The sequence below is a fragment of the Lycorma delicatula genome, chromosome 13 (assembly GCF_047948215.1).
Source record: "Lycorma delicatula isolate Av1 chromosome 13, ASM4794821v1, whole genome shotgun sequence".
Taxonomy (NCBI): domain Eukaryota; kingdom Metazoa; phylum Arthropoda; class Insecta; order Hemiptera; family Fulgoridae; genus Lycorma; species Lycorma delicatula.
In genome coordinates, this window is record NC_134467.1 from 33,443,599 (window position 1) to 33,467,421 (window position 23,823).

Here is a 23,823-nt window from a genome sequence, read left to right on the forward strand (position 1 = left end):
TTAAAAATTAAGTTCAATTAAATTGTAAGGTTTCAATTAATTACTTTTATAATAAACAAAATTATTTTTTTTTGAAGTACAATGAAAAAGATTTCGACAAAAACTAATAAAAATATTTTATTACAAACAAGAAAAAATATTGCAAATTTAATTATTTTAAATTATTATTTACATTATATAAAAACATTTTTGCTACGTATCGGCAAATTAATTACATTACAATAAAAAAGTATTTAAACAAGGAATGACATTTTTTTTTTTAATTTTTTAATTAGGTCATTATTATTTAATAAGTTTTATTACATTTTTAATGTTACTCGATTACAATATAAATCTTATTAAAATTAATTAGGAAAATTCTTTGATTTGAGGAAAAACCATTGAGTTTCTTTAAAGTTTATAGTAATAATTCCTAATTTAAAAAGTAAACCATACAGATAAATGAACTCATTACAAAATAAAATAAATAAATATGTTAAAAGTCAAGGGCTTTTGGATAACTTTTTATTAATTCTACTGTTCAAAAGTTGTAATACTTTTCTGAGATTGGTTACTAATTTATTCTTACATAATGGAAAAATTCAATATTATACTGGACTACATAATTAAAATTTGACAAAAGGAAAATCCCGTTAAAATAATAATAGAAACAGGTAAATACATAATTGTATTTTTTGAGAGTCATTATGGAATTCTACCCCCCCCCCCCCAAAAAAAAAACACTTAATTTTTTAATCAATCGGCCAATAATCGATGAATTTTTAATATCCAATAAGAATTTGGTGGGAATATGCATGTTTCAAAATAAAAAATCAATATTGGTATTTTTTTAGATTTTCCCTCCTTAAAAGTTTGCAAGTTTTTCACCTGAAGATAACTGAAAATATCAAAAATTTTAATATTATGAATAACCAGTTTGGAGAAATAACCCAATCCAAACACCAGACGTTGCAGACAAGTGGATGCTTCATCATGACAATGCCCCGTGTCACACGGCCAATCCCATCAGGGTATTTTTGACCTCAAAACGCATTCCTACGGTTCCTAACCCCCCCCCCCCTATTCACCTGATTTGAGTCCTTGTGACCTTTTCCTTTCCCCGAAATTGAAACGTGTCTTAAAAGAACGTCATTTTGAAACTCTGGAGAACATTCAAAAGACTGTGACCGACCAGTTAAAAGCCCTACCAGTTGAAGCCTTCCAGCGCTGTTGCCAGGATTGGGAACAACGACTCCGCCGGTGTATAACTGCCCAAGGGAACTAATTTGAAGGGGATAATATTGTTGTTTAAAAAACATAATAACTTTGGTAAGTAAAAAGTCAGTCTCATTACTTTCTCACACACCTCGTATACTTAATAAAAAAAATCATGTAATAAAAAATTCGACATATTTTCTCAAATATGTCGATTGAAAATGCAAAAACTCTTGCCGGCCCCGATTCCATACTTCAAACAACTTGATAAATATCACGACCCCAGTGCCACCAAATATTTCTAATTGTAGAATAAAATTTACCAATTTATTTGTGTTTTATTTATTCATTTTTTTAATAAAACTAGTAAATTTTATTACTTCAGGTAAACGCTACCTAGTAATACCAAGCACTGCTATCTAGCGACGCGATTCGTAAACGGGTTAAAAAAATTCAGGGTTAGAAGAAAAAAATTTCACATTTTCAAATTAAAAAACGTGAAATTACAAAGATTATCACATATTTAGCTAAAAACAAAACTATGTTCATTACCATCTATTTCTGCGATAATATTCAGCTTTATTTCATCAAAATTATTTTTTAATATTCAAAAATTTTTTTAAATTTTTATGTCGATTTGCGAGTTGTTCAGAGAAAAAAGGTTTTCGGTGATTCCACCGTCGGACAAACTCTCGGCGGCGTCATTCTACCGAACGACTTAATAATCAGATATGACAATTTATATTACCATTCTTATAAACATTTATATTTATTTATTTTATAAATATAATCTAACCAAATTTAACCTACGCTCGCTTCGGTCACTAACCTTAATAATTAACAATAATTTTTTTAATATTTAAAAAATAAATTTATTAATTATTGCTGATTTTTTTGTTGTTGAAAATACCATGTCAGACCAGGATTCGAACCCGGGACCTCCGGATGAAAAGCCAAGACTCTACCACTCGCGCCATGGAGGCCGGCAATTATTATTTATTTTTTTAAATTTTATCCTGTTTAGCCTTCGGGAATCACCGTCAGGTATTACTTCAGATGATGAATATAAGTGAAGTGTAGTCTTGTACAGTCTCAGGTTGACCATTTCTGAAATGTGTATTTAATTGAAACCCAACCACCAAAGAACACCGGTATCCACGATCTAGTATTCAAATCCGTGTAAAAATAACTGGCTAGTATTCCGTAAACAACGTAAATAGCGAGACTAGTATTCCGTAAACAACGTTTTGGGGCGTATTACGTAAACGATTGCACTTGATGCCATAAAAAACTAACCGCGGTTAAATAAATTACAGATGACGACAAATTTTCTCGGCTGCAGTCTTGTATGGAAATGATCGATAGAATTGCAGACAACTATACATTTTTAGACGATGTAATTTTTAGCAATGAGTCAACGTTTCAAATCAGTGACAAGGTGAACTACCGAATATTGGGTAGCAAAAATCTTCATGAAACTTTGTACCACATTCCTGATAGCCATAAAGTCAATGTTTATTTTGTGCCCTAAGCAAACAAAGATTGTACGATCCGTACTTCTTCCAGGAGGCAACTATAAATGGCAACAATTTTCAGGATTTCATAATTTTCTAATTCCTCAGTTAGACGATGTTGACCAAGATGGATTACTTTTAGCAAGACAGGTACTACCTTACTACGGCTTAGAAGTCCGAGGTTTTCTTTTTATACTCGATTCCCAGGTCGGTGGATCAGTCAGGATAGTCCAACTATGTGACCACTTCGCTCCTCAGATTTGAACCCACTAAAATATTTCTTGTAAAATTGCATTAAAGATCAGGTTTATGTATCATCTTTGTCTGATTTTATTCAGCTAACATTTCGAATTAAGCCACAACTGTAGATGTAATACCCGAATTGTTGGCTATAGTCTGGGATGAAATTGACTTCAGATAGGATACGTGTCGCATGACAAATGAAAACCATATCAAACCAACGTTAATGATCTGTGATAAACTTGATGTGGTTTTTCTATGAAATAAGAACTAAACCGAATCTTTAAATTATTTCAATACATTTTTATGCCTTTAAATTTTTTTTGGAATCAACTAGTATTTGAATATTTTTTTTTTTGTTGAGGTTTTAATAAAAAATGAATTTTTTTTTAAGAGTTAAGGTTTTTATTAACTAGGTTACATTTCACATTTTTCCGCAATATAATAGAATAATAATACAGAGGTTGCATCGTAATTTTGCTTTTATTAAACTCAAAACAAAATGAATAAAAACATTAAATTATTCGCCCTATTTCATATACGTAATAATTAAATATGATGTGACCCTTAAAACAAAATAATTATCTAAGTATCGTAAATTATTCCTGTTTAAAAAAATTATTTTAATAATAACAAAAAAATATGTTTATACAAACAAACAGAATTTAATCAAAAGTAGAATATTAATTCTGAAAAATGACGTCAAGGTTTGTTTTAGATTTTAATTACATAATATATCTTGCACCAATACAACATATGGTAATATAATTTTAGGAAACTATTGTATAATGAATTTCTTTTATTAAAATTAAAAAAAAAAAAAAAAAAAAAAAACATATGTTTATAACAATATCAAATTTATTTAAAAGAGAAGAGAAAGGGAGTTTTTAAAGGAATAAAAACAAAAACAAGATTTGTTATTTATTATACATTATAATAAAGGTGAAAGAAAGTGGAACAAAAAGAGTTTTCTCTTATTAATCTACAATGGTGTATCTATTGTCTGTAAGAAACAACGTTTATACTTACATAACCTATATTACTATTAACATTTAATATTTTCCCCTGAAACTTAAAAAAGTCAATAATATTTGTAGAAAATATTATAAATTCATAAAAGATACTGGGTGTAATGACTTTGTAATGTAATGTAATGGAATGATTTTTGATGTAATGACTAATATATAAACAATTAAAAGGAATTAAATTTAAATTGAAAATATTTCATACTTTTGAAATCAAGACAGGAATCATGCAGGGGGACAGACTTGTCTCCTATTCTGTTTAGTCTTGTAAAAGATGAAAAGAAAATGAAGGAAACCTTGCCAAAATAGATGCGTGAAGAAAGTCAAATTGGAAGCAAGTCAAGCTATATGCGATGAAGAATCTTAATATTGATTTATCTGGGCTTTGCAGATGAATTCGCCCTTTTGGTAAAATATATAGAAAGAGGAGAACAAAAAATAAATTTTCTACCCAGAATGGCCACAAAGACAGGCTTATGAATTACCGTTTTTTTTTTTGTCTTCAGTCATTTGACTGGTTTGATGCAGCTCTCCAAGATTTCCTATCTAGTGCTAGTCGTTTCATTTCGGTATACCCTCTACATCTTACATCCCTAAAAATTTGTTTTACATATTCCAAACGTGGCCTGCCTACACAATTTTTTCCTTCTACCTGTCCTTCCAATATTAAAGCGACTATTCCAGGATGTGGCCTATAATGTGCCTATTCCAGGATGTGGCCTATGTGTATGTGGCCTATAAGTCTGTCTCTTCTTTTAACTATATTTTTCCAAATGCTTCTTTCTTCATCTATTTGCCGCAATACCTATTCATTTATTTTTATCGTAAAAAAAAAAACATACTGAATTACCGTAAAAAAAACAAGAATATTTGACAAATATTAAGAATGAACCAAAAAATTATTAACAACAGTTCTTGGAATAATGAAGAAGACGAGCAAATTGGGTGAAGTTATCTAACCAAATGGAATAGATAAGGAAACAAACATCGTCTGAATCAATAAGACTCTAAAATTCTATAGCCTAATTAAGGACATGTACAATTAGAAACGGATCTCAAGGATGGATAAGATCAAGCAACAACGGTAACCTGATCAGAGGCTTTATTCGTGGCAGAATGCGTAGCTCTAGTCCAAGAGGAAATAGAGAAATTGGTCTTTCTGAAAGACGAGTACTAAAGAAAATCTATGGTCCAAAAAACTAATGTTGATTGAAAATTAAGGGAATAATGAGGAATTTTACCGGGAGTTAAATGGAATCACAGAAGCAACACGTAAGCGAAGACTTATGTTCTATGGACATTTGACAAAATGGATTTAAACAGGTTTTATACGAAGCGAATTTTTTATAATTGTAATGGTTATAAGACCATTGGTTAAATGGTGCAAAGAAGTTAAAAAAGAACCTAACTGTAGCAAACATAAACATGACGGATATAAAAGACAGAAGGATGCCAAGGAAAAAAATTTTAGAATTCAAAGGGATCTAGGAAAAGAAAAATGCGCTAACCTACTGTGGTTCGGAGTATGGAGAAAGCGGCGCAGTTAAAGAATGGAGTATTAGAGAGCTAAAAAACTATCCAGAAGTTAACTATTATTCTATGTGGTTCTACAATGACCAGTGATACTGGGAAGGTCATACATCTATGTTCAATTGGCAACCAACCAATAATGCACAACCAACAGAGTAATCGTGTTTAGAGCCGTCTGTATAAACAATAGCATCTAGATTCAAGCTATTTATAATATTATAAAACTTTTCTTGTAAGATAAACGGATTCGTGTTCTTTCTATGATTCTGATACCATAAAAGAAAAAGGTAGCCAAGAGGGGGTAAAAACGTTGAGTAATAAAGAAAAACAGGAGGTAATTTGTATATTAAGAGATAAGAAAAGGCGATGAGTTCTGTTGTGTAGCTGGGAAATAAATCTTGATCATTCATGATGTAAATTAATTTATTGTTTGGAGAACATCACGTCAAAGATAAGATGACTTGTAGCCAATCAAATTCGATTTTTATGTAACAAAATTAACTTCCGTTATGTAAGACATGTAAAAACTGGAAAGATCCCGTACAATTGAATGAACTACTTTTTCACCCTCTCATTTTTCCTCATCGTTTTCAAAATGGCGTCCAACGTTGGCGAAAAGTAGTTTTATGCTTTAAAAAAAAAGTAGACATTTAACAACAAAAAAAACAAAGGTCTTAAATAAATTAAATTAAATTAAAAACAACTTTTTATGATTATTTATTATGAAATAAATATATATAATAAATCAAAACAAATTTATGATAAAATGACTTTTTAGCGTACATCTTCAGTGTCAACAGTTGATGTCATTATACTTTAAGCTGAAAAAATACATATTCATGATGTAATTGGAGACTATATATAATGTACAATAAAGTTACCAAACTATTTTTCACTGTCTACTGGAAAGATTTAGGGAAACTTCGAATTAACAAGACTTGAAAAATTGATATTAAAATAAACGTTTTTTTAATATTTTTATTTTTACTTCGTTGTTGGAAGTAAAGGAAGTATTTTGATACATTTTTTGTGCTTCTTGTAAAGTCCTGTTTGAATCACCCGGTATTAAGAAGAGTCATTAAAAAAAATTTATATCGAGAATGATGCTGAAAGAGGAAACGTTTAACAATTAACATTTAAAGTTATATTATGTTTCTAATACGGTTTTATTTATATTCATATATATAAAAATTTTTTTTTACCTACTTGTAAGAAGTAAAGATGGTATTACATCGCGAAAAATTTCGGTTTTCAGATTTCAACGGAAATATCCATTTTGACCATCCCTGAATCCATTTTAACTAGTTTCGGCGTGACATCTGTACGTATGTATCTCGCATAACTAAAAAATGATTACCCGTAGGATGTTAAAATTTTAGATTTAGAACTGTTGTAACATCTACTTGTGCATCTCCACTTTGATTAAATTAGACTGAACCAAAAGTGTCCAAAAAAACCAAATTTCCCAAAAAATTAGATTTTTGATAAGTCTTAACTTCAGTAATAAGCTCTCATTGAAAATTTTCAATGATAAGTGTTACTTATTTTCATTGGTTCTAGAGTTATAGACAAATAAAAGCTTAATTAATGAAATATTTGGTTGCTACAAGAGCAAGGCACATGGTTTGAATCAGACTTCTTCTCCTTTTCTTTATGTATGTATATATATATATATATACATACATAAAATATAAATACATACAAATTTAAATATATTATTTATTAATAATTATTAACCTCTGATTATAAAACAATGATTTCGATAAATAATAATTATTCAATAACAAAAAATATGTGAAAAAATATCCAAAGTTATTAATTAAATAGATTTTTATGTACTATTCATTTAAAAAAAATGTGTATATGAAATTTAATAGACGTACAAGGAAATCATGTGGTCTCCACATCAAATTTTTTTCTTAAATTTTATGTTTTTTTCATAAAATATCTCTTAACTGTTATTATAGCTTATTTGATAATTAGATATAAATGAAAGGAAAGCTATTATGAAATAAGACAAATAGAATCTTTACAAATAAATAAATTACTGACCGGAGCAGGAGCCTTCCTTATTCTCGGCTGAAATGGTACGGCTGAATTGCTGAGCCAACCCTGTCGCAATGGATGATCAGCTGGACTCCATGTATCCTGTTAAAAATAAAAATAAAAAATAAATGTTGATTACAAAATAAATTTAAATGATATTATGGTAAAATGAAGTATCCTCAATACACGATCTTTTTCGGGAATACTCCTACAAAAAAAAAAAAAAAACACTTAATTTTTTAAACAATACCAAAAATCGATGTATTTTTAATATCCATTAAGAATTAGTTGGGAATATGCATGTTTCAAAATATCAGGAAATATTGATATTAACAATAACCAGGTTGGAGAAATAACCCGATAACAAGCTGTTTTATAACGGTCATTTTAGACATTCTCCATATTAACATATTTTACATATTAAAAATACAGTGTCCCATATAAAACGCAACCCATGAATCACTCATCCATGACTTTTCAAAAATCAAGCTTACTCCCTTACTCGTTACTGAAATGGACTCGTCCAACATCTGAATATCGCGGCGACGCAGTAGAACACTACCGATAGTAACAACAATGCAATCATAACGTTCAGTGTTATGCTAGAGACAAGATGGTGTTTTCGTTAGATGAACTTGTTATCATTGTCGAGTCGTACTTCAGTACGAAATGAGTGGTTGCAGTGCAAGATTTGTTTCGCCATAAGTACCCGGATAAACCAGCTCTTAACAAAACATCAGTATTACGGTTAGTTGCAAAATTTAGAGAGGCCGGTTCTGTTAATAACAAGGAACACAAAAGATCTGCGTCAGTGTTGAATACAGATACAATCGCTGAAATCAAAGACCGATTACTCGCCTCGCCAAATAAATCGATCAGACGTTTGTCTGCTGAAATTAATTTGTCTAAATCGACTGTTCATCGGGCGACCAAACAATTACAATTACGACCTTATCGCATTCAAACGGTTCATGAGCCCAACAAAGAAAAACGGCTACAATATTGTCAACGGTTCCGTCGATTTCTGCGTGAGGGAATTAACGTTATGGATTCGTTATTTTTCACAGATGAAGCACGGTTTTATTTGTATGGCTACATAAACAGCCAAAACAGTAGAATTTGGAGCGCTGAAAATCCCCACGTTTATCACGAAAAACAATTACACCCGCAGAAGTTGGGCGTGTGGTGCGCGATATCGCGGAAGAAAATAATCGGTCCTATTTTTTTCGAGCACACCATTAATGCAGAACGATATCAGGATATTTTATTTCGTTTCATCGCACTCTTGGAAGAGGAAGATAGACACTGCTGGCTACAGCATGACGGTGCGACATCGTACTACGCAGGTTCAACTTCTGATTTCATCGAGGAATTCTTTGGTAATCGTGTTATCGGTCGAGCCTTGTGGCCACCAAGATCTCCAGATTTGACTGCGGCGGATTTTTTTTCTACAGGGTTACGTCAAAGAAAAAGCGTACAGCAACAAACCATGAACATTTGAACGATTGAAAGTCAATATTGAACAAGCTGTATTAAATATTCAGCCACAAACTTTGAAAAAAGTTGCAAGAAACGCTGTAAAAAGAATTGAGATGACGGCCACTTCCAACATTTACTCTAAATTTAAGGTAATGGATGGTAATAATAAAAATTACATTTACATTTACACATGCCTTTTTATTATTTCAATACCTACCAATATAAGATTGGGTTGCGTTTTATATGGGATATAAAACGCATTTGTATATTATTATTTTTATCAGCAAAGTACTTATTTAACATAAACAAAAACCAAATCCTTTTTGATGATATGAAAAATTTGTAAAAATAAAAAAATTCACTGTTAAAAAATAAAATAAAATTGGAAATTATACAACAGTAAATTAAAAATTAATTAGATAATAATTTTTTAAACAGGTTCACTAGCTAGTATTCGAACCAGCTATGAACGATCAGTTCCAACATGACGCTGTTATTGATGAAGTTATTACGATGCAGTTCAGCGTAGTCCAGGCATCAGCAACGATTTATTTCTAAGCGGATTGGAGTTTCGTATTCGATGGTTTGCAGCATACATGTGGCGGGGGGGGGGGTTTCTACCGTTGATACAGTAAAAATACATTTTGTAAAATTTTTTTAGTGATTTTTATTCTACGGAATGTGTGCTCTTTTTAACTGTGTAATTATTTCTTTCTCCGTTGATCACAAAAATTTAAATAAAAAAAAAAAATAAAATATATATATATATAAGCCTGTTTTCATGGCAATGTTATGTATTTTCTCCGCATAAAATATGAAATTCAATAGCTTCAAATTCACGAATGAAAAATGATAGAAATATGAATATTACGCAATTTTAAACGTCGTTCTTATTCTATTTAGTTCACATTTTATCCTACAGGTTACGCCACTTTAAAGTTCATAGAACATTGCTAAAACCATGCGATACAATCGGAAGGTGCTGTGTAGATTGTAATCTTTAATTTCTGTTTTCCGAAAATTTTAATTTCTCTGTTTTGTTAACACTAAAAAAAAAAAAAATCATAACTTTACTTGTAATTAAGATACCTGCATCAATTTTTTTTTTTAGTTGTATAGAAAATATTTGGATAGACGCACGTGTTAATCTTTTTTTTATATATAATTATGAGAGGGGGTTGAAATTAAAATGGTGATGATTTTTCTGAATAAAAATTAGAAAAATTTATAACAAAAATTCTACAAAATGTATTTTTTGTGCATACACTAGAAACTAAATTTATTTTCTCTTTATTTTGGTATTTTTTCTAATTTTTTATCTATATTAACAAATGAGATATATTTATTATTGTTGGGAACTGTTTTTTTTTTTACCCCAACCCCTATTTTAGGGGTTGTAGTGATTATCTAAAAATTTAGAAACGTACTATTCACTGTAATTTAAATAAACTGACCAAATATAAAGTTCCTATTCCGAATTCTATAAAAAAAATCCCTTTCGGCACGCCGGAAGGCGGAAATAGATTTCAACGATGCTAAATAGGGGATAAAAAAGATTTCCAACTTAAAGTTAAGAAAAACTTCAAACTTACTCAATACGACAATGGTCGTATGTGAAAAAGTTTCACAAGTTAAGGATACAAGTCTCATTTTCTTATAATTCCATCAAACCTTTGGTCATCATTTGCCGTAAGGATTGGTCATAACAAAAATTATTTTACACAAAAGTTTTAGATACTGTATACAGGACTAACGACCACTTTAAACCGATTCGATACTGTGTCAGGGAGGTATGATTTTTTGTCTTCTAAACCCAATTTTTTCAATCTTCTGGACCCATGGTTGGTGATATCAAAAATCTTTACCTAGATAATTTTTAAGCCCTTATTCAAAGAATAGTAGGAACTTTAAACGAATTCAACAGTCTACTCATAAGTAAGTTAAAGCGATATTTTGTTTTTTCGAAAAAGCCCCCCATTGTTCGATTTTCCACATTACCAAACACGACCGAGATTTTGGGTCGTTATATTTTATGTATAAATTTGAAAGTGATTGGCGCAAAATTACGGCAGTTATCGTGTCCACAAGAAAGTGAAATATATATATATATATATATATATATATAAATATAAAAATGTAAATGTTCGTTTGTTCGAAATCTTAAATCTCCGAAAGTTCTTCACCAATTGCTTTGAAATTTTGACACGTTTCATTCGAAGACGCGTGCGTTTTTATATACCTATTATTTATATACTTAAGATGTTACACCTGTGACAGGTAAAAACATGCTTTTTTTAAATAAAAAAAAACAGCACTATATGTTGGACGTTAAAGCAGCACTCGCTATATTAAATATTTTACGATTCCATTTCAATGTTTCCGATATGTGTGTCCGCTATAGACCAAAAAACTACTCGACCGATTTATGCGCGGGGAAAAATTGGAAAAGGAAAATAGGGAAAAATAAAAAAAGGTGAAAAGGGAAGAAGGGGGAAATGGGAAAAATAAAAAGGGAAAACGGGGAAAAGGAAATGGAAAGGGAAAAGAGAAAAAATACAAAAGGGGGAAACGAAGGGAAAATAAGAGGAAAATAAATGGGGGAAAGGAAGAGAAAAAGGGGGAATGGGAAATGATAAAATGGAGGGAAAAGAGAAAAGGTTAAATTTTCTGTAGTTCCCTAATGCTCATTCTGTTTTATCAAAATTTCAACTGTGTTCATTTAATCTATATATATACTCAAATCTAGCAATTGCAAAGCATTGCCGAGTCTGCTAGTATAGTAATAATATACAAATATATTTAATATTATTGACAATAGATATAATTAAACCCTTTCTTAATACTTATGGTTATACGTTTTTGTTTTTTTTTAAATTTAAATGCTCATGATTAAATTTTATAAAAAAATTAAAATTAATAAAATTTTTAATTGGATATCATTTTGTATTTCGTTAACAAAAATTTATTTTAAATGGGGAATATTTTTCCCTATCTTAAAGGGATAAATTTTTATTTTATTTAGAAATAGTAGAGTTGTTTGAGAAAAAGAATATGGAGGACGAAGTTTTTACTTTGTTAGAATTTTGGGATAGGTTCCTTTCCAAATAAAAAAGTAAGATTTGGAAAATTTACCAGTTTTTGTAATTGTAAAAATGTACATGTATGATAAATAACATTTCTTCGAATAAAAAATAAGAATAAATAATTATTATTATTATGCTTTTACGGCCAACATAGGACCACTTAAGTCAATTTTAGTTACATCTTTTCTGAGAAAAGCGTGTTATTTTATTCTTCCGAGCTGCCCAGTATTTCTTCATCCGTTCAGATCTTGCTTTCTTTTCTTCATCTGTAAACACCCTCTTCGTTGTATTTTGTCGTTTGTCTGTCTTTTTATTTAAATCTAAAGTTTTTGTCTTTTAGCTTTGTAATTTTTCCAGTTTTATTCTGTAGGTCAGTCAGGGAAATTCCAAATTCTTTCATATCTTCTCTAATTTCTTTGATCCATCCTACTTCTAGTTTTTGGAAGCAGAGAACATGATATTTCTTGACATTCTTGTTTCCGGTGTCCTTATGAGATGACCAAAGAAAGAGATTCTTATTTTCCGCATAGTATCAGTAACAGGCTCTATTTCTCGATACACTACCTTATTTGGCACAATCCACCATCGGCCTTCTTTTTGGTGTTTTTTATTGATACAAGTTTTGACAATTTTCCTCTCTATTTTCAGAATTTTATCAATTCGGTTTTTCTGAGTGATTTTGAAAAGGGTCTCGTTTCTGTAGGTGACTTCTGGCTGAACTACAGTTTTATAATGTTTAAGTTTTGTTTTAGTCGAAAGGCATTTTTTGTTATATGTTGACCAAATTAATTTTTAAGATTTAATCATTTTATTTGTTCTGTTTTGCCATTTCACTTTTTCATTTAAATTATAAGTTATTATTTCCCCTAGATATTTAAATTGTTTTACTATTTTAATTTTCTGATTGTTTACCGTAATGTGCTCTATTACCAGAGGATCTATAGGCATTAGTTCAGTTTTTTCGAAAGAGATATGAAGCCCTATCTTTTGTATATATATATATATATATATATATTGGTCACGCAGCAAAATATGCAGGTACGCGTGCGTGTGCGTGTGTGTATATATAATCAATTTTAATATTAAACACCAGATGGCGTCTTCAACTGAATTATTAATAAAAAGCAAAAAAAATGACCGGATTTTTTTTATGGATAAATAAACAAATAACTATCTCGTATATATATATATTAAAATAAAACTTCATTTTCACATAAATTCTATAGCGTTTTAAATTTTTTTTATCATCAGTTATTACAATAACGAATATAAACAAGTTAAAAAAGAAAACCCAAAAAAAAAAATATTGTTGGAATACGTTATGAGTTTTCGTGGATACAGTTTTTCTCCCTCAGGCATTCACTCGCTCTCTTTTCTGTTTTTTTCCTTCATTCCCTTCTTGGTCGTCATATTTTTTTTCTACATATACGTGTATGGAATTTTTAAATAATCCTTTCCAAAGATTTTTTAAATTAATATACGTATAACTATTGCATACGTTTAATTGAACTCGCTGTTCATTTTATTTCTTACCTGGTAATAAAGAATTCGTAGAATCCTTAAATATAAAATAAAAATTCATTTTTATAATATACATTTTATTACATATTATCCATGAAGAAAAAAAATTAATATATTTTTACATTACTTACGAATTCTAATTAAAACAAGAGATAAATATTAATAATTAAAAAACAGGACTTTCGAAAAAAAAATATTGCTGATAAATATCGCTCTTTTTGTTCTGGTTTGGTTCCATTATGATTTTGTGTAGTAGCTAATACCCCGTCTAAATTTTAAAAATCGGAAGATTGGGAGTGAAGATATATAACATTTCCGAATTACGGTTATCTGCTATACCGAGAGGATATCTGATGAATGCAAAAGTTAGCCTCCATAAAGCAATTTTAGAAAAGAAATTAATGAGGAAAAGATAATAACTTAAAAAAAGAAATTATTAAAACTTAAGAAACAATTCTTCAGAAAAACCAGTTTAAATTTCATGATAAAATATATAAAACGAAGGATGGATTAGACATGGGTAACTCACTATCAGCGAAATATTCCTACAGAATATGGAAGAAGATAATAATATACGGGATTTCATGAAAAAATAAAGATGTATAGTCTATGTTACGTGGATGATGCTCTTTTAATAAATAAAAGCGTTCAAGTAAGCCAATTATTTTTACACGGATTTGAATACTAGATCGTGGATACCGGTGTTCTTTGGTGGTGATTGGGTTTCAATTAACCACACATCTCAGGTATGGTCGAACTGAGAATGTACAAAACTTACACTTCATTTACAGTCATCATCCTCTGAAGTATTATCTAAACGGTAGTTACCAGAGGCTAAACAGGATAAAGAAAGAAAAAAAGTAGGGGTAAAAAAGATTTCCACCTTAAAATTAAGAAAAACTTCAAATTTACTCAATACGACAATGTGAAAAAAAGTTGTTTAGCATACGACAAGCCCATCTTATAATTCCAGAAAAAATTTGGTCATTTCTTCCCGTAAGGATTGATCATATCAAAAGTTGTTTCAGACAAAGGTTTTAGGTGATGTTTAAATGACTACCGACCACTTTAAACCGATTCGATACCTGTGCCTATTAAGGGAGAATGGATTTTTTGTCTTCAAAATCCAATTTTTTTCCATCCCCCTAGGCCAATGGTTGGTGATATCAAAAATCTTTACAGAAATAACTTTTAGGCCCTTATCCAAAGAATAGTAAGAACTTTAAACAAATTCGATATTTTACTTAATAAGAAAGTTACGGCGATACTCTGTTTTTTTTTTCGAAAAAGCCCCCCGTTTCCAACCCCATGATTTTATTTTTCCCGTTAACGAACTCGAGCGATATTATGGGTCGATATATTTTATGTATCAATTTGAAAGTGATTGGCGTAAAATTACGGCAGTTATAGTTTTCCACACGAACGTGATAAATAAAATTTTGAAATGACGGTGGTTTTGGGATCTGGGGTTGTGAAACGCGAAGATATATCGAAATTTTCCGGAAATCGAATCATGGTATCCATTACCTTTTTTATGAAATTTACCTAAAACATTAGATCGTCCAAAAAAATAATGAAATAAACTATTTTGTTATTTGGGGGGTTTTACACATTTACAAACCTATAAAATAGGATAATTTATTCGGTTTCAAAAATAGATATTTCACATAAAAATAAAAATAATAATTTATTTTTAATTATTAATGATCTTTTACAGATTTTGAATAAAAGTCTATTTAACACCATGACCTCGTTAATATTAAACATCGGACCTTTAATTATTACGTCATTATTTTCAAATCATTTAAATATGAAGTGACGCATTGATATTAAAGTATAAGCTGCCCTATTCTATTTGTATTTTATTATAATATAATATAGTATTAAATTTAAACTTGTTTTACATATAATTTATTATAAGCGTGTATTATTACACGTGTATTACGCGTGTATTTATTATACGCGTGTATTATTCGTATTTTTTTAATAAATTTTGTTTTTATAAGATAAGTATTTTTAATATTATTACGTTCTATTAAATGAAATGTATTATCTCTTTAATTTTTAAATAGCATATGTAATAAAATTTTTATTACTTTAGACCGGAACACTCGTTTATAATTTTTATTTTGTAATATGTCAACATTAGAATATAAAAAAACAAATATATATATATATATATATATATATATATATATATATATATATATATATATATATATATATATATATGTACCCTTTTACTTCAGGGTTATTATCTTTTTTTCTGTTTAGCCTCAAGAACTACCCTAAGGTAGTACTTCAGAGGATATATGTAAGAATGTAAACGAAGTGTAGACTTGTACAGTCTCAGATCGAACATTCCTGAGATCTGTGGTTAATTGAAATCCAACTACCAAACAACACTGGTGTTCTAGTATTTAAATCCGTAAAATGTTATTCTTGCCTTTGCAAGATTTGAATCTTAGAACTCTCGACTTCGAAATCAGCTAATTTCGAAGTCAAGTTGGTAACTCACCGGGTTGGTCTAGTGTTTAACTCGTCAGAAGACGAGTTAACTCGTCAGAAGACGAGTTGGGTCTTTCTGTTTCTTTGATCTTTTGATTAATATTTCCTTTTAGTTTTAATTTTGTCGGATTTTCTTATTGTCTTTTTTTTTTGTTGTTGTTCTGGTTTAGGGGTTTATTTTATAAACTTATTATTTTATAAACTTATTTTAACTCGTCTTCTGACGAGTTAACCACTAGACCAACCCGGTGAGTTTACCAATTTAGTCTGCTAATCTTCAATAACTGCGAAATCGAATTCTTACAGCAGTGATTTCAATGACCAGAAACCAGTTATCAATAAAACTAATTCGGGACCAATTAAAATAATTAACTGCTATTTATAAATCTAGATTTTTACATCCTTTTACGAAGTAAAGGAAGTATTGTTATCGCGAAAAATTTCGGTTTTCAAATTTCAACGGAAATTTCAATTTGACCATCCTTGAATTCATTTTGATTATTTTTAGCGTGACGTCTCTACGTACGTATGTATCTTGCATAACTCAAAAACGATTATGCATAGAATGTTGAAATTTTGGATTTAGGACTGTCGTAACATCTAATTGTGCACCTCCCTTTCTGATTGCAATCGACTTAACCAAAATGTCCAAAAAAGCCCAAAATCCATTTGGATTTTGGACTTTTTCTTAACTGCAGTAAAAAGCCTTCATTGAGAGATTTTTAATGATATATCACAAGTGGAACTTATTTTCATTGGTTCCAGTGTTATAGGCAAATAAAATTTAAATTAATGAAATATTTGGCTTTTACAAGGGGAAGGTACATCGGTTCGAATCCGAATTCATTTCCTTTTTTTTTTAATGAAAAGTACATAAAATTTTATTTCACTAATAACTTCAGATTTTTTTTCATATTTTTTTATTATTGTTATTATTGAATTATTATTTATTGTAAAACCTTTTACAGATTTAGTAACAAAACTTATAGAGAATTTAATTCTTAGAAAATTTATATAAATACGCCCAGTATAAAGTAAATTAAAAACTTTTTAAAATCAATTTTTTACTGAAAAAAAAAAAAAATATATATATAGACAGAAAAGTGTTTTATTATATCTGTATCTAATAAACATTATTTTTCAAAACAAAATCATTAATTAATAAAAATAATTTTAAATGAAATAAAAAAATTATAGGTAAATTTTTCCTGATATTCATGTCGAACAGTTTCAGAATTTCCGTTACAAAATAGAGTGTCCCATACAAAACGCAACCCATCAATCACTCATCCATGAAATTTCAAAAGTCAAGCTTACTCCCCTACTCGTTACTGAAATGGACTCGTCCAACATCTGAATATCGCGGCGACGCAGTAGAACACTACCGATAGTAACAACAATGCAATCATAACGTTCAGTGTTTTGCTAGTGACAAGATTGTGTTTTCGCTAGATGAACGTGTTTTCACTGTTGAGTCGTACTTCAGTACGAAATAAGTGGTTGCAGTGCAAGATTTGTTTCGCCATAAATACCCAGATAAACCGGCTCCTAACAAAACATCAGTATTAAGGTTAGTTGCAAAATTTAGAGAGACTGTTTTGTTAATAACAAGGAACACAAAAGATCTGCGTCAGTGTTGAATACAGATACAGTCACTGAAATCAAAGACCGATTACTCACCTCGCCAAATAAATCAAACAATTACAATTACAACCTTATCGCATTCAACTTCACTTCTTGAGCCCGACAAAGAAAAACGGCTACAATATTGTAAACGGTTCGTCGATTTCTGAGTGAGAAAATTAATGTTATGGATTCCCTATTTTTCACAGATGAAGCACGAATGGCTACGTAAACAGTGGCCAAAACACTACAATTTGGAGTAATGAAAATCCCCACATTTATCACAAAAAACAATTACACCCGCAGAATTCGGGCGTGTGGTGTGCGATATCGCGGAAGAAAATAATAGGTTCTATTGTTTTCCAGTACACCATTAATGCAGAACGATATCAGAATATTTTATTTCGGTTCATCGCACTCTTGGAAGATGAACACAGACGCTGCTGGCTACAACATGACGGTGCGACATCGTACTACGCAGGTTCAACTTCTGATTTCGTTGAGGAATTCTTTGGTAATCGTGTTATCAGTCGAGGATTGTGGCCACCAAGATCTTCAGATTTGACTGCGGTGGATTTTTTTCTACGGGGTTACCTCAAAGAAAAAGCCTGCAGCGACAAACCACGAACACTTGAACGATTGAAAGTCAATATTGAACAAGCTGTATTAAATATCCAGCCACAAACTTTGAAAAAAGTTGCAAGAAACGCTGTAAAAATAAATTGAAGCTTGTATTCAAGAATATGGCGGACACTTCCAACATTTACTCTAAATGTAAGGTAATGGATGGTAATAATAAAAATTTACATTTACATTTACACATGCCTTTTTATTATTTCAATACCTACCAATATAAGGTTGGGTTGCGTTTTATATGGGACACCCTGTATAAAAAAAATTATTTCGCCATATTCTTCAGTAGAAAATTGTAACGGAATTTTACACTAATGTATGATAACACTACAGTTCCTTTATCTGTATGATAAATTATGACAACAGATTTTCCATGAAGTGTATTCCAGTAGTATTTTAAGATATCTAACGTAAAACCAAATTAGTGTAGAAAAATTAGTTTTTTCTGAAGGTGGATTGTTGATAAAGAATGGTTAACTTGTTTGTTAGCCAGTTTTAAAGTCATAGAAAGTTAAAGAATATATTTTAATTTTGGGAAAACTTTGCAATTTTTTTGTAAGACTCCAAATTACGTAAGTGTCATCATGAATATTCAAAGAAATTGAATATTCATAGAAAAAAATTTGGATTTTACTGGAATTATTCCAGTAAAATTTTTTATTAAAAAAAAAAGAAATTACCAAGATTCTTATATTCGTAGCAAGAAAAAAAAATAAATAAAAAGAACATTTTTTTGAGACAATAAACGTTCGCGCGTGTTGGTTAACGAGTATTTTCCTTGTGTTTTATATTACTGTGTAAAAGAGTGTGTAGAAAAGAAGTGGAAAATGATGAAAGAAAAAGAAAGAAGAGAGAAGAGGGGTGAAAAAAGGTGGAAAGAGAAGTTGACTCTCTAAGATTTATATAAGAATTCAATCTGCCGGTCGAAACAAGACTTACTATTAAGTTACGGGAAATTCTTCTTCCTTTTTATCCGTACATCTTCTTTTTCTCTTCACCACCAAAACGATATTCCTCTTCCCCATTTAAAATACACAAGAACACGTATTTACAATAAACAACGTACCACACACACCATTTTATACACGCACGCGCACAAATTATACTCCTATAGCCTAAAGGATACTGTAGTCTTATTTAGTTACAACTTCATAGAAAAATATAAAAAGTGAACACGGATGTATAAATAAAGGATATTACATTTTTTTCCATCAACACTTTATTTGTCATGCTTTTCTTTTAAATTAGATCTGAAAAGAAATGTTTAAAAGTAATATTAACTTTTTTTTTCTTTTAAATAAACAAGTAAAGATATTTTGATACACGTGATCAAATTAATTGATAAAAGAGTAAAAAATAAAAAAGCCTTTTTATGGGGTATTTGTTTTAAAACGGAACCTAAGTAAAAAAAAGTGCTCAAACTAAAATAAAGAAATTTTCTATAATAAAAATTATAATAATATTTAAATTAATATAACAAATATATATTGTAATATTGTAATATAACAATTATAACAATATTAAATTATAATAATATTTATTTATTCTACCTATTTAAATTTAAAAAAAAAATACATTTTTAAAAAATATAAACAAAGGGTTAAAACAGAAAAAACTTAAAACTTCTACATTTTTTATTATAAATTCTATTTAATAATAAATAAGCCTTAATAAATAAGGCGAATTTTCCGAACCTTTCTACATAAAATCCGGACTGAGACAAGGCGACGGACTTTCGCCTTTATTATTTAATTGTGCACTAGAATTTCTGATGCGCGAATGGTTTAAAATTAATCCAAAAAATATTCACATAGGATACAAAAGAGATAACTTAAATTTAAATTGCCTAGGTTTTGCCGACGACTTAGCTTTATTAGCTAATAGTATCGCAGAAGCCAGAATACAAATAACAAGTATAGAAAAACTTGCGAATAAAATTGGTCTTAAAATTTCTTACGAAAAGACTAAAATGATGGCTATAGATCTTTTAGTTATTAATTCTGTGAATATTAATGGAAACAAAGTAGAACTTGTAGAAAATTTTAAATATCTTGGAGAGATCATTACTTGTAATTGTAACGAAAAACAAAATTGGACCGAAAGACTTAATGAATTATTGAAAGTGCTACAAGTAACCAAAAATACTTACAACAAAAAATCGCTCTCGATTAACACTAAAAGTAGACGTTACAAAACTGCGGTTAAATCAGTAATTACTTACGCGAGCGAGACTTTATTTAGATTAAATCAGAAAAATAGGACTGGACCTTTGCTTAAAGTTGAACGCAGGATTCTTAGAACCTGCGTAAACAAAAAATATAAACACGAAAATCAGTACAGATTATCGCCTAATAAATTTCTGTACGAAAACTTTTGGAATCCTTAATCGATACTATGAAAAAGAAGCGAATTTCTTTCTGCGCACACTTGTTAAGATTACCGCAGGATAGGATTACTAAGAGAATTATAGATCTATTTTGGTCTTTAAAAAATCCGCCATTATGGATCAAAGAAATTAAAGAAGACGTGCAAGAATTAAATTTGACTTACGAAGATTTATTTAATAAATCCGAAAAATTAAAATTTGTTATTAAAGATCCGAATACCGACTTTAAATTAAGAACTTTTAATTATACAAAAAGGGTTTATTCAGAAGAGGATCGTAAAGTAAGATAATAAAGAATGACTAAATATTGGGAGAAAGTAAAAGCTAAGAACTTAAAGACCAAAAGATCGGCAAAAAAGACTTGAATTATTCTGACTAAAGTGGTCCTTTGCGGCCTTAAAAAAAAAAAAAAAAAAAAAAAAAAAAAAAAAAAAAAAAATAAGCCTTAACCCATCTGGTTGATTAATTGGTGAATTTGTAATAAAAAATCAGCTGATTTCGAAGTCCATAGTTCTACGGTTCAAATCCTATTTAAGGCTTTTATTCGAATTTGAATTATAGGTCGTGAGGTGTTCTTTGGTGGTTGGGTTTCAATTAACCACACATCTTAGTAATGTTCGATTTGAGACAGTACAAGACTACACTCATACATATCATTCCTATTAATCCTCTGGAGTAATACCGGTACGATGATTCCCGGAGGATAAACAGGAAAATGAAATAAAGTAAAACGTTGCCTCCGGAACCACTTTAATGTATTACATACGGTGGTTTCGGAGAATAAATAGTACAAAACCTAAGTAAAATACTATTTAGAGAATACTATTAAGTAGAGATTACTTAATACTATTAAGTAGAATACTATTTAAATTTTTATTATTATGTCCGAGCGCTTTCGGATATTAATTCATCATCAGGAACATTTATATGTTATGTATTATAATTGTTTCCTTCACAAGTTAATATATTAAATGAATTTTTAATTTTAAAAAACAACAATTTTAATACAATAATTTTGGATGAAAAGATTGGCAACACTATTTATTGTTTTTTTATAATCAGCTGATATAATGGAAACTTAAATATTTTACTATTTAATATTCATGTCGAACAACATCAGAATTTCTATTACAAAACCCGTAAACAAAAATTATATCAGCATATTCCTCGTCAGAAAATTACCACCTATTGTATGATAAATCGTAACAAAATAGATGTAATGTTGTTTTTTTTGAAAAGTTAATTTTTGTTTAACTGTGTTTTTTTTTCATTAAGAAAAAAGGATTTTTATTTTAGAAAATTATTGAACAACTAAATCTTTCGTGTCACGATGATTTTCAACTGCAGTTTCCGGGTTTTTATTGGTTTACCATTTGTCTCGACTAGTTACAGTGTGACGTCTGTACGTTACTCGCATAACTCAATAATTATTAGCTATAGGATGTTAAAAATTTTTATTTAGAACTTTTGTAACATCTAATTGTACACCTCACATTTTGATTGCTATCTACTGAACCAAAAGTGTCCAAAAAAAAGCCCAAAATCCAAAAAACATTTGGGACTTTTTCTTAACTGCAGTAATAAGTCCTCATTAAGAGATTTTCAATCATATATATATCATAAGTGGTACTTATTTTCATTGGTTTCAGAGTTATATTCAAATAAAACTTTAATTAATGAAACATTTGGATCTTACAAGGGGAAGGCACGTCAGTTCGAATTCGATTTCCATCACAACTTTTTTTTTAATTTAAATATATTGATTTATTAATAATTATTAACCTTGATTATAAATAATATATATATATATATATATATATATATATATATATATATATATATATATATAATAAATAATAATAACAATAAAAAAAAATGTAAAAAAATATCTGAAGTTATTAATGAAATAAAATTTTACGTACTTTTGTTTTTTAAAAAAAAAATGTGTACATGTAATCTAACAGGCGTACAAGGAAACTTCCTTGTACTATATGGTGTTCAAATCAGTTTTTTTTATGCTTGACATAAAATAACTTCGTTAAATGGGTGAAAAATACATTAAACTTAAAAAAAAAAAAAAAATTATAGAGGATTTAATTCTGAATAAAATGGTGTAAGATAAGTTGAATAAAAGAAACTAAAGTTAAAAAAAAATTGAACTTTATTAAGAAACAGTACACTAGACCAAAATGCTGCATTATACGTACTAGTTAAAAAAAATGTTAAAAAATGAGCCCGCCCTTTACAACACATTTCTTATGCTTCTGTACTGCTTTTGTTGCTCTTTTCAATTCTTCAGGGATGCCCTTAAGTTGCTCAACCGTATCTATAATTCTGACAAGTAATTTCTCACGAGAATGTATTTTTATTTTGTATACAATACTGTATGTTACATTTTACTCTTTCTAAATAAAATTCAAATTTTTCTAACATTTCTTTTTTTTTTTAACTTACTAGCCGGTCAGACTCGCTTCGCTCGCTGGACCGTCTAGCCCGGGGTTCTGCTTCCTGGACCCTCGACGCGTTCGTATTCTCATATTTGTGAGAATATTAAGTATTTTAGAGAAATATTTTAAGAAAAGAAATATTAGTGTGAAAAGAATATTTTTATGAACATTTTGGTGTTTTTATATATAAAATATCGTTAAGGAGTAAGTAGGTATCGAATTTAATGGTTTTTAATAGAAATATAATGTTTAACGCTAGCCATATTGATAACAAGGAGTTGGCTTCGGGACGGCGTCTTGTTCGCCAGTTGTGCCAGTTACCAGTTCAGCTGCTGCTATTGGCGCAGAGTGAATCATGTGATTAGTGCAGAGTGTATCATGTGATGCGCCAGGTGGCTGCACACAAACGACTGTCTCCCGCTAAATAAAAAATACTTCTTTTACTGCTAAATATTAACATTTTGTTTAATTTCTTTATTGAAAAAGCTATCGTAGAAATGAAAGAAAAAACAAAAGGTATCAGAATTAATGGAAAATCCATACATTGTATCCGTTTTGCAGGTAATATTTTGTTACTGGCGGAATCAGCAAGGG

At 29.5% G+C, this 23,823-nt stretch overlaps 1 protein-coding gene across 3 annotated transcripts in view; it reads right to left on the reverse strand.

Moving 5' to 3' along the window:
* The window catches only part of LOC142333711 (prohormone-1-like), a 255,626-nt gene that overhangs the window by 41,339 nt on the left and 190,464 nt on the right, over window positions 1–23,823 (reverse strand). For all 3 annotated transcript variants that reach the window (XM_075381152.1, XM_075381150.1, XM_075381153.1), the window contains exon 3: window positions 7,556–7,651. In XM_075381152.1, the coding sequence (XP_075237267.1) occupies window positions 7,556–7,651 (96 nt within the window). The remainder of the gene's footprint in view (window positions 1–7,555; window positions 7,652–23,823) is intronic.